At 38.7% G+C, this 12,047-nt stretch overlaps 1 protein-coding gene across 10 annotated transcripts in view; it reads left to right on the top strand.

Moving 5' to 3' along the window:
- LOC126297573 (LIM domain and actin-binding protein 1) overlaps positions 1-12,047 on the top strand; it is a 194,643-nt gene that overhangs the window by 124,672 nt on the left and 57,924 nt on the right. For all 10 annotated transcript variants that reach the window (XM_049988534.1, XM_049988528.1, XM_049988531.1 and 7 more), the window contains exons 8-9: positions 4,742-4,904; positions 10,748-10,942. In XM_049988534.1, the coding sequence (XP_049844491.1) occupies positions 4,742-4,904; positions 10,748-10,942 (358 nt within the window). The remainder of the gene's footprint in view (positions 1-4,741; positions 4,905-10,747; positions 10,943-12,047) is intronic.

Raw genomic sequence — 12,047 nt, forward strand, 5'->3', positions numbered from 1 at the left:
GACTGTGTTGAGTACATGGCAGGGAGTGTTTGGTATGTGTTTTTACAGATGAAGGAAAGGGGCTGGGTGAAATCCAGTCCCAGCACATAGCATACTCCTTCCAAACATCACTAAGGATGCTTCTGAGCTTAACACCACCATCTGAAAGACTGATTACCATCAACAATGTCCTATACCCTCACTTTATTAGGTACTGCGAAGAAGCCTGGAATTTAATCCACGATGTTGGTGTAAAGACTGGTGATCAGCAAGCATGTCTCCTCCCCTTATAGCCAAATATTGACCATGATAATTTTCCACCACCAGGATTCAAACTCACATACCTCAGAGTTGAGTGCCATCTAACAAAAGTACATTACTGACCTTGACTACAGAGACAGGTGGACTTTAATGTAACATCTCAGAATTTGATTCGCTCCATAGCATTATTACTAGAAGGACTCTGGGCATTTTAAGTTTACTGTGGTACAATAAAAAATTTATTCCAAATCTTTTTTCTTGGTTAGATTTTATGTTACTTTAAAAGAGTATCGTGCTTTGAAAATTATACACACAATCAATCTTACAAGGGAAGTACCCTAGACTGTGCAGTAGGTCTGCCTGACTATGTAAATTCATTAGGAAGATGGCTTCTTAAAAGTCTTTAACCCTGAATACCATATGATACTGAAACCACTGGATCAGATGAGGCATGAAATTTTTCATTTGTTCCCATTTCCTTAGTGCTGTGAATTACATCAACCTAGCAGAGAAAATTGTTCAAAATATATATTACATAATTTACCAGTTATAATAGCTTTGAATGGCAGTGACATTCTGTTGGTTGCTGATAAAGCAACAAAAGAGACTTTTGGCAAATTGACAATAGGAGAGCATGCTACCACTCTGCATGCTCCTATCTTCTTGTTGAGCCAAAGGGTCATTTGTCAAAGGAAAAATAAATTGTTGGGTGTGAAGTACAATAATCTTTGAAACATGAAGCCTTTTACAAACACATGTGCTACCTTCCTCCAGCCACAAAGAGCAGTGTTGTTCTGATGTAGCTACATATTAGTCAAACTGCACTGACATCTGCTGCAAAGGTTCTTGCCCTAGTGGGAGGTCAAATCTGTGTGTGGCACTTGTGATAACTGTTTTCAGTGAAACTTATTTAATTGTTTACATTTTATGCACTGACAGAGGGCTATCCTTGATCTAAACAAACATATTGACAGAATCCCCTATATAATAGTGAAAAAGAAAAGCTTTTTTAAAGCTATTGTCAAATGGCAAGTTTACCCAATTATTCAAATGTAAGTGTATGGTTTATCACAGATCAACCATACACTTACATTTGAATATTAACTGTTACAGTCTCAGTTGCAAATTGTCGCATATGATAGCTAGTTTCAATCACTCAGTGATCATCTTCAGATCTAAAAATAAAATTAAAACATCTACTTGAGTAAATAAAATACATTGAAAATATTCATTTAAAAAAAAATTCTATCAGGTTAATCATGAGTTGTCAAATATTTTGTAAACGACCATAGTCAGTAGCTGTAAAATAAGAGGAACAGCACTGTAAGCAGATTTGTAGCACCATTCGGTGTTATATAACTCTGGGTTGTATAGGTCCCACCATCCCTGCCCCCCCCCCCCCTTCTGACACTTTGGAAGTCTGCTATAATGCTGTCCCTCTTATTTTACAGTTTATGACTCTTCAACGTTTCATAATTCATGCTTAATCAGGTGGAATTTTAAGAAATTTAAATTTTAAAAATTTACAGTCTATTTTATCTACTTGAAAAGATAGATATTAAAGTATTATTTTTATTTTTAGAACTGGAGATGATTATTAGGTGATCAAAACTAATGATCGTTTGTGATGATTTGCAGCTGAGACTTTTACAGCAAATATATATACACTCCTGGAAATTGAAATAAGAACACCGTGAATTCATTGTCCCAAGAAGGGGAAACTTTATTGACACATTCCTGGGGTCAGATACATCACATGATCACACTGACAGAACCACAGGCACATAGACACAGGCAACAGAGCATGCACAATGTCGGCACTAGTACAGTGTATATCCACCTTTCGCAGCAATGCAGGCTGCTATTCTCCCATGGAGACGATCGTAGAGATGCTGGATGTAGTCCTGTGGAACAGCTTGCCATGCCATTTCCACCTGGCGCCTCAGTTGGACCAGCGTTTGTGCTGGACGTGCAGACCGCGTGAGACGACACTTCATCCAGTCCCAAACATGCTCAATGGGGGACAGATCTGGAGATCTTGCTGGCCAGGGTAGTTGACTTACACCTTCTAGAGTACGTTGGGTGGCACGGGATACATGCGGACGTGCATTGTCCTGTTGGAACAGCAAGTTCCCTTGCCGGTCTAGGAATGGTAGAACGATGGGTTCGATGACGGTTTGGATGTACCGTGCACTATTCAGTGTCCCCTCGACGATCACCAGAGGTGTACGGCCAGTGTAGGAGATCGCTCCCCACACCATGGTGCCGGGTGTTGGCCCTGTGTGCCTCGGTCGTATGCAGTCCTGATTGTGGCACTCACCTGCACGGCGCCAAACACGCATACGACCATCATTGGCACCAAGGCAGAAGCGACTCTCATCGCTGAAAACGACACGTCTCCATTCGTCCCTCCATTCACGCCTGTCGCGACACCACTGGAGGCGGGCTGCACAATGTTGGGGCGTGAGCGGAAGACTGCCTAACGGTAGCCCAGCTTCATGGAGACGGTTGCGAATGGTCCTCGCCGATACCCCAGGAGCAACAGTGTCCACGGCACTGCGTAGGATCCTACGGTCTTGGCGTGCATCCGTGCGTCGCTGCGGTCCGGTCCCAGGTCGACGGGCACGTGCACCTTCCGCCGATCACTGGCGACAACATCAATGTACTGTGGAGACCTCATGCCACACGTGTTGAGCAATTCGGCGGTACGTCCACCCGGCCTCCCGCATGCCCACTATACGCCCTCGCTCAAAGTCCGTCAACTGCACATACGGTTCACGTCCACGCTGTCGCGGCATGCTACCAGTGTTAAAGACTGCGATGGAGCTCCGTATGCCACGGCAAACTGGCTGACACTGACGGCGGCGGTGCACAAATGCTGCGCAGCTAGCGCCATTCGACGGCCAACACCGCAGTCCCTGGTGTGTCCGCTGTGCCGTGCGTGTGATCATTGCTTGTACAGCCCTCTCGCAGTGTCCGGAGCAAGTATGGTGGGTCTGACACACCGGTGTCAATGTGTTCTTTTTTCCATTTCCAGGAGTGTATAATAGAGGGAAACATTCCACGTGGAAAAAAATATATCTAAAAACAAAGATGATGTGACTTACCCAACGAAAGCACTGGCAGGTCAATAGTGTGTCTGTATTTGTTTGTTTGTTTGTGTGTGTATCGACCTGCCAGCACTTTCGTTGGGTAAGTCATATATATATATATATATACTGTTGTGGGATCTCTCAAGACAATATGACATCTCATATGAATACTAACTCTTAGCATTTTGTTTAGATTTGGAATGTTCTATATGTTATGATATATCATAATCATTTATTAACTAAATGTTCAGTGTGTATCTGCATGCGTGTTCATAGTGATGATGTGTGTTTTAAGACTTAATTTCATTATTTTATAAACCATAAGTTTTAATTATTACAATAGGAATTCCAGAGAAATCTGCAATGACAACCAATCACCTATAGAGGTATGTGGTACACAGAATCATATAGTAGGACAGACATGATACTAGGTTTCATGGTACCACTCTTTTTCTAATGTAAGTACACACTCTCACAACAACCATGTAGAAAGCAAAAGTCACCCACTTCTTCCCACAGGTTTACATGCCCTTAAGCTACAACCGAGTGGCTGCTTTGTCTCATTTTTGTTTACAAATTTAATTTATTTTAACTGCTCTCATTCAGAAATATTTAAGGATGAATGCTGATGTCCTCCATTTTGAGTGTCCTAAAACATAACACAATTCTCGAATACAGTGGATAGAAAAGGTCCTTTAACATTTCAATAAGAAACAGCACTACTTCTTTTGATCTGCAGGAACTCTATAGTCCTAGATCCAAAAAGGCTGTAAATAGTTTGATTAAGTTTGACACTATTTCCCTTAGTGTTATGTACATCTGAATTTTGAGGCCTGACTACTCAGTGACTTTCATACATTTTTCATGTAATTACTGTTGTAAATGCAAGGTATACTCATGATGGCCACAGGATTTTTGCATTTTCTAAAAGCTTCCGCTGCTTCCCTAAGTTGTTTGGATATTATTTGAATTTTCTCTCTTTATCAGCAATTACTTTGTTCCATAAATTAACCCTTCACTCACAGGCGCTTCCTTTTTGTTTACTGTAGAATTTTATTTTATTCACTTAGTATAAAAGTACTTTTTCATAGACAGAACTTCTCATAATGGTGCACCACAAAAATTTTAGTGCAATATTGTTTTGCAAAAAAGGAAACAGGAGGACTCCATAATTCATGTAGTACTGAATTGTATTTGCACATAAATAATCTTCTACATGAAGATTTAAATTAAAAGTTATTTTTCATTATACCTATTACCTATAGATAATGTAATAGGCTATAATATTTAGTTTTGTATGTGCTCATTAAATACTGCAGTTATTACTTTCTTCCATCAAATTGTAAATTCAAATTGTCAGTTCATGCCATGTACAGAAAACATAATAACATTTTTTTGTCTCTTGCAAGCTTCTGATAAGCCTGATCTTGGACTGGAAGAGCTTGCTGCTTTAAACCTGAAGTCCAGGTACCAAGTTTTTGAGAGATCTGAATCTGAATCAAATGAAATTGAACGTTCTCCAAGCAATGTGAGTGTGAAGCGATCTCCAAGCATTTTGAGCAAACTGGCAAGGTATGTTTATTATATTATATAATTTTTTGAGAATATGAAGGTTACCCTTAGTTGAAAATCCAGGAATTTCCATAATTTTATGGAAAAGATAATTCCACAAACATTAAATTGCACCTTACGATAACAAATATTGTGTTTCTTTCTCTAGAAAACTATACTTTATGTTCGAAGTTTTGTGGCTCCAGTTTTGGCAGCTTCTGTGTGTGTGTGTGTGTGTGTGTTTGTATCTTTTTTAAGCAGAATATAAATGAATAATAATAGTTTTCTGTGACAGTAATACTTTTTCTTTGTTTTAAACAGTTGACTTCCATCATAAATGTGTTTTAAATGGCATATTTTGTTCCTCTTCTGCTTCCTCTCATTCATTCTGTATGCAGCATGTAGCTATTTTTGGATTTGGATGTTGAGAACTGTTTTGTATTTTTTGTTCATTGTTGTCTCTGTCAGTCTCTTAAAATTAATAGGTATTCAAAATAGTTTAACATCCATAGAATGAATTTGATGGTGAGTTTTCACAAAAACCTTCTTGGATTCACTGTCTGAAGATAATGAGATACATTCAGTCTTCTCTTTTTCTTCTTCTTCATTTATTTTGTTGTTTAATAGGCCATTAGTAAGTATCCTCACAACTTCAAATCCATGTAATAATCCCTTTGAAACCCCAAGGGCACTCCTGAACACACACACACACACACACACACACACACACACACACACACACACACTCATTCTCCCTGATTCCTCTTTCTTTCCATAAAAATCACATTTTTCTGTACAAAAGAGCTGGTAAATTTTGTGTGTGACATTGTAACACTGGCTGTTTACAGGCAACCAGTAGAGATGATGCCACTTTCAAGTTATTGGCCACCAAATTCAAAGATTAATTCCTTACTGTGGCAGCAAACTTTGCACCTACTAATAAAGAACCAAATGATGTTTCTTGTAGAATACTAAAATCTTGTGCTGACTTGACTGCATTACCCTGAAGTGATCTTTTATGATTCATCAATGACTCAGGACATATTTCCTTATGGACTTAAATATTCTGTAGTAACATCCATCTATGAAAATGGACATAAGCAAAACAGCTCTAATTACAGACCTATGTCACACTTTCCATTCTTTTCAAAAGGGTTAAAAAAAGTGACCTGTGATAGAATACTCTCTCATCTAACTGATCAGAACTCATTAACTCCTTCTCTTTTTGGTTCTTGTAAAGTATTCTCCATAGAGAAAGCCTAAAAGGCCTCACAAATGAACTTCTAGCAGAGCTGAACAAGAAAAATTATGCTGTTGATATATTTTGTGATCTTGTCAAAGCCTTCAGATACATGGATCCTAAAATTATACTTGGCAAACTGAAGTGATTGACATTAATCACATCTCTGTTGCATGGATAGAACCTTACCTTAACAGAAAGCAGAAGGTCTGTCATCCTGACACTCACCATGTAAATGCTGGGAATATCTGCCAAAACACTGGTGGCAGGGTGTCCATCCAGCGGCACAGGTGGGTACAGCAATGGTGCTGCCAGTGTGCAGAGCATTGACACTGCTGGCGATGCCACAGACTTTGATGCTGAAGCAGGCTTGATTTCCATAATTGAAATTGCTGTGAACAGTAGTGGGTGGGGTGGCTGTGACACAGGCATGCAAGGTTTGAACTCCATGGAAAAATCAACCATTGACATCTGGATCCAAATGTCAGGCACAGGCAAAGGCTGCTCAGGAGCAGCAGGTATCATGTCAAAATCAAGTTGATTTTGTCACTGTCAGTGGGTGCTTATTTTGCCACGAACCAAATACTGAGCTAGGCCAGATGTCTTAAGTGATGATGCCAGAGTCCCATTTCTGGGGACCGTTATATACATGATAAAAAGTTGTCATTCATGTGAAACATCATCGCAAAGTTTGCATCTGAAGCAAAGTGCCAAGGGTGAAATATATGAAGCAAAGAGCAATGACTATGACTATGTAACAGTTCCACTGACAAAGTGTCAGGAAATACGCATAGTGTGAAATGTGCCGAGAAACAATGAGTTTTTCCATCAATGTGAAACATTAAGTTTAGGTGTCTGAGTCTGGAAAGTGCAAACAAAATGCCTGGCTGCACTGTTTGATAGAGGATAGAATGGAACTGTCTGTATATGTTACATTCCATTTTGTTGGCAAAATTGTTGGAATTCAAATGAGAAAAACTGCATAAAATGATTGTTTGAAGCAAGCGTGCTAAACAAAAGACAAAAGTGGGTGATTTTTTAGGTTAGTTCAGGTTGTTGAATTCATGAGAATGATAAAAGGTTATTTACTTTAGGCATTGACAATAATTAGCCACCAGGTGTTCCAAAAAGTAGTGGGAAGATCAATATTAATTTGTCGCCAAGAACCATCAGATGGAATCAATTGAAAAATTCTTGGTGCAAAATGTGTAGTGACCACCATTGTAGCTCGTGCATTTTATGATTGGGAACATATTTTGCTAGATGAAGGAGTGCAGTTAAAGGCTTATGATCAGTAATGAGAAAAAATTTCTGGAATGCTTATGTCGATGAAATTTTGTGAGGCCATATATGGTGGCTAAGGTTCCTTTTCCAGCTGACTGTAGTTGTCTTGAACCTTGTTCAATGTTTTAGGTGTGAATGCTGTGTGGCGTTTAGTGTTTCCAACATTGTGAGATAAAACCATCCCAATTCCATGTGAAGATGCATTAACTGCAAGCACTGATGGTCTGTGCATATCATAATGAATAAGACAAGAGTGAATGAGCAATGCATTTTTCAACTTCTGAAAAATTGTTCACATTCCCCAGTCCATTGGAAAAGAAAATTTTTGTGTCAGAGGTAATGAAAAGGAGCAGCAATTTGTGCTATGTTTGAAATCAATTTAATGAAGTAAATAAGTTTTCCTAGAACAGCTTGTAGTGTACAAACATTTTTAGGGAAAAGTAATTTCCATATGGCCTTTAAGTGCTTAGTTGAGGAATTAGTACCATAGGCATCAATGACATGTCCCAAATATTCAGTTTATGAAGTGAAGAATGAATATTTCTACAGATGCCCCTGAGTCCTGCATTGGTTAAAACATGAAAAAGATAATTTTAGAGATGCTGTTCTGGTGTTTGTCTGGACACAATGATGAATCCACGTAATTTGAATAGGATGGAACTTTTGGCATCACATGTTTGAGAAAATGTGGAAACAACACAGGAGCAGATGCACTTTGAAAGCAAAGGTGGTGGAACTGCCAAGAGCCAAAGTGTGTATTGATCCCTAGAAATTTCTTTGTTTCATTATCCAGCAGAAGTTGAGGGTAAGCATTTGCGAAATCAATTCTGGCAGAGAACCATCATCCTGCTAGGCAATCCATAACCTCCACAATACAGAGTAGTGGCAAAGAATCAATAACCATTTGAGCATGTTTCTTTAAGATACGTGGGAAGTCAGATTGCTCCATTTGATTTTCAAGTGATGATGAGAGGAGTCGCCCATTGGCTTGCAGAAAAGTGTTACAAGACACCATGTTTTTCCTATCTGTTGAGTTCAGAAGTGACTTCATCATGAATAGTGTTAGGTACTAAACGTGCGCAGTAAAAAATTGGTTAAGCATTGTCTTTGAACTTGAAAATTCTTTGTGTGTTCCAGTGCATCATTAAATGTAGTTATTAGTCACACAGCTGGTGAATACTGACAAGGAAACTTGAGAAGTGATAGCAAGCACATTATCTTTAATATCTAGATCAAATGAATCAAAAGCATCCACAACAAAAATTTCGTGACTAGACCATGATTGACCCACCATGACTGTCACTGATGTGCTTATCCTGAGAACAAGAAACTGTACCCATTGAAGGCTTTACGATGCAGATGTGATTTCTGTAGTGTAGGGTGTCCTAATTGCTTGTATGTATTTTGATTAATTAATGTAACTAAGCACCAACATCTAACTGAAATGGCATGGTTTAATTGCAAATCTGTAAAGATATGAACAGTTTGTGACTAGTCCACTGAATATGACTGTCAGTTCCAAATTTTGTATAACTGCATTCATCTTAATTGTGAGTGACTGACATTCTAGTGTTTGTCCATTTGAGGAGAGCTGATGCGACTGAGCAAAGTTTTCCTCCCCCCCCCCCCCCCCCCCCCCCCACTCTCTCTCTCTCTCTCTCTCTCTCTCTCTCTCTCTCTCTCTCTCTCTCTCTCTCTCTCTCTGTGTGTGTGTGTGTGTGTGTGTGTGTGTGTGTGTGTGTGTTTGTGTGTGTGTGGTGTGTGTAGCTTTGCGATTCTTGCACTTGCATTTATTGTTACTGTGAGTATTGCCAGGAGAAGTGGGTGGATCTTGGAATGTGAGATCGTATTGATTTCCATTATCTAAAGTTAAAGACTTATGTGGGACAGGAATTACATTGGTGGTTTTTTTTTCCGAGTACACTTGCTGTGTGTGCCCTGACTTGTGGCAGTGTCTTCATTGCATTTTGTGGAAGAAGCAATATATGAAGTTGTGATGACACAATACTTAACACAAGATTTCAGAACATGTGAATTTGTAGATGAACAGGCTGGTTGCCTCATGTGCTGTGTGTGACACTGTTTGTGGCTGTTGTCACCATGAAGCTTGGAGAACTGCACCTGCTCAGAACTGTACAGGGTCAATGTTGAAACAACAGGCACAATTAAGTCTAGTTCTACAAAGTCTTGCACTTCCTGAGATTCATTCACTTTCATTACATCAGTGAGAACAGTTTGTGATGCAATATCTCACTTCATATTCTATTACCATTCAGAATCACTGCACTGCAAAGCTCTTCATCTTCAGTAGAAGCTCCACAAGTGCAGTTAAATCTACAGTTTCTCTTCATGCCCTTGGGGTCTGTGATCCATTCCTTGTAAGTTTAATTGTTATGTTGACATGCATGAAAAAAATTGAAATGAGCAGCAGCTACAGGAATATGAGCATCAAAAAAATTCATCTAATTTCCGAACAACTTTCTCATAGGGTAGGGTGTGGGGCTCAAACTGGAGGAACAGCTTACAACATAGCCTGAAAATTGACACTCCTACCTAAGAAAAAAGGAAAGGACATTGTGAATCACCTGATATTTGTTATCCTGAGAAGTGCTGCTCAAGTTGAAGCTTGTACTCCATCCAATCCCTGTGTTTTGCATCAAAGGAACAGAAGGAAGGAGGCAGCACTGGGCCTGCAGAATTTGTGCATCAGTCACTGTTGGCAACAGGCTTGCTGTGCATACTGCAGTTGGGTAAAAATATAGCCTGAAGATTAGTAGCATCATGCACTGTTCATTTTAATCTCACTGAGATTCCAATATCTGAAAGAACTTGGTGAGCAGTATCTTAAGAAGACACACTGATGGATACATTGGTACAAAGTGAATGGAAACAATAGTGGCATCCTATGGTGCCATTAATAGCAACAGCCATAGGGATGCAATTAACCCAATAGCTAATGTGACTTATGGTGATAACTGTGGGTGGCTCATCTAAGAGCTGCGTCTTCATCCACGAACTGGGCAGCACACAGCGCGCTATGTATGGTTGACATAGATACTGTTGATACAGCACTTCACATGTTAAAAGAGATTTATATCGAAGTATACAAATATCAAAAGAAAATTGTCCTGATTATTTCTAGTGATGTGTGCCACATCCGAGGAGTGGAAAGTTTCCTGACCAGTAGAAGAGAGATTTCATCCATCCTGTTTCTATGTGTCTTATGCAAATGTAATATGTAAGGTTCCAGAACATTGCATACTGCTTCAACCATTAGAGACATTGTTTTTGCATGACCAACTAATTCAATTTCAACCTAATTATTTACATTTACTTGCAGATTTCAGTCAAAAGGAATGGACATTGGCGTCACAGATGATTCATTAAATGGTGTTCCATATGAGGAATCTTCAAGTTCCAGTGAGGAGGAAGAAGAAGAATCAGGAAAGGAAGGCACCAAAGATTTGATTCGTGCAAGTAGGAAGCAGAGAGAGAGACCTGTTAGTTTTAGTAAAATGGGAGACATAAAATGCAGGTAAATATTGTGGGATCATTGCTGACAATATTAACAGCAGTTGTTTCCTGTAAGTTAAGGTATTTTCTGTTGCAATTTTAATGTGGACCACTATCCCAGGTAAGACAACAACTTGTCTGATCCACATTCAATTAAATAAATACTATTGGTTGCTTACAGAACATCATGTGAATATTCTTATTATAATATATATTTATAGTGTTATAATTCAATCTATTTTTGATGAAATCTGGAATAAAAGTTAAAATGTATGTGGTGTTAATGTGCAGGTGGACTGAAGTTTTGATTTAATTACCCAAGAGTCATATAATTATCAAAATAATTATGATACATAGTTCTATCTTCTAAGAGCACAATGTGACATCAAAACCTGATTTTAATAGTTATTTCTACTTCTTCCAGAAGCTTATAGTGAGAATATAGACATAATAGAAACTAAACCACATTTGGGATTGAACTGTGGCCTTCCACTCCAAGAACATGCTTTATCTGTCACCATCTCGCATATTATGATACCAATGGCAAATAAATCAGTATTTCAAAAAGCAGTTGGTTGAGTCTGACAGAACCAGTGAATTAATGATGGAGCATATCGATTGGGACTTCGAACTGACCTTTTAAGTCTGGATTAACTGGCAGTCCTGCTAAGGTGAAAAAATGGCTGCACAGGACAGTGAGACATGTAACTAACTGTATTTGAAGCAGTTAAAAGTTATAAAATATCAACACTTCAACATTAAAATTTAAATAGTATTAGGCTTCTAAATCTTCCTCAAAAAATAAAGAAAAGAAGTGTGACAGTGTGTTACAAAGAACATCATGAAAGTAGAGCAAATAGACAATCAAACTGAGAAGATTAACAGTTCATTTGGGAAGGTAGAATAACACGAATGAATAGTACACTGGAAATGATGTTTATTCACAAAACATTTTTAATGATTGTGGTAAGAGTATTTGTAAAACAGCTTTTGTGAATACTCATAAATTAATAAGTCCACATTTCGGGAAGGACCTTATCTTGCAAAACAGCACCAGTATCTTGCTGTGAGAGCAAATGGACCCATTTGAAACAGGATAAAAGAGTAGCATCTACTTACCAATTTCT

This window comes from Schistocerca gregaria, chromosome X, assembly GCF_023897955.1.
Source record: "Schistocerca gregaria isolate iqSchGreg1 chromosome X, iqSchGreg1.2, whole genome shotgun sequence".
NCBI lineage: Eukaryota > Metazoa > Arthropoda > Insecta > Orthoptera > Acrididae > Schistocerca > Schistocerca gregaria.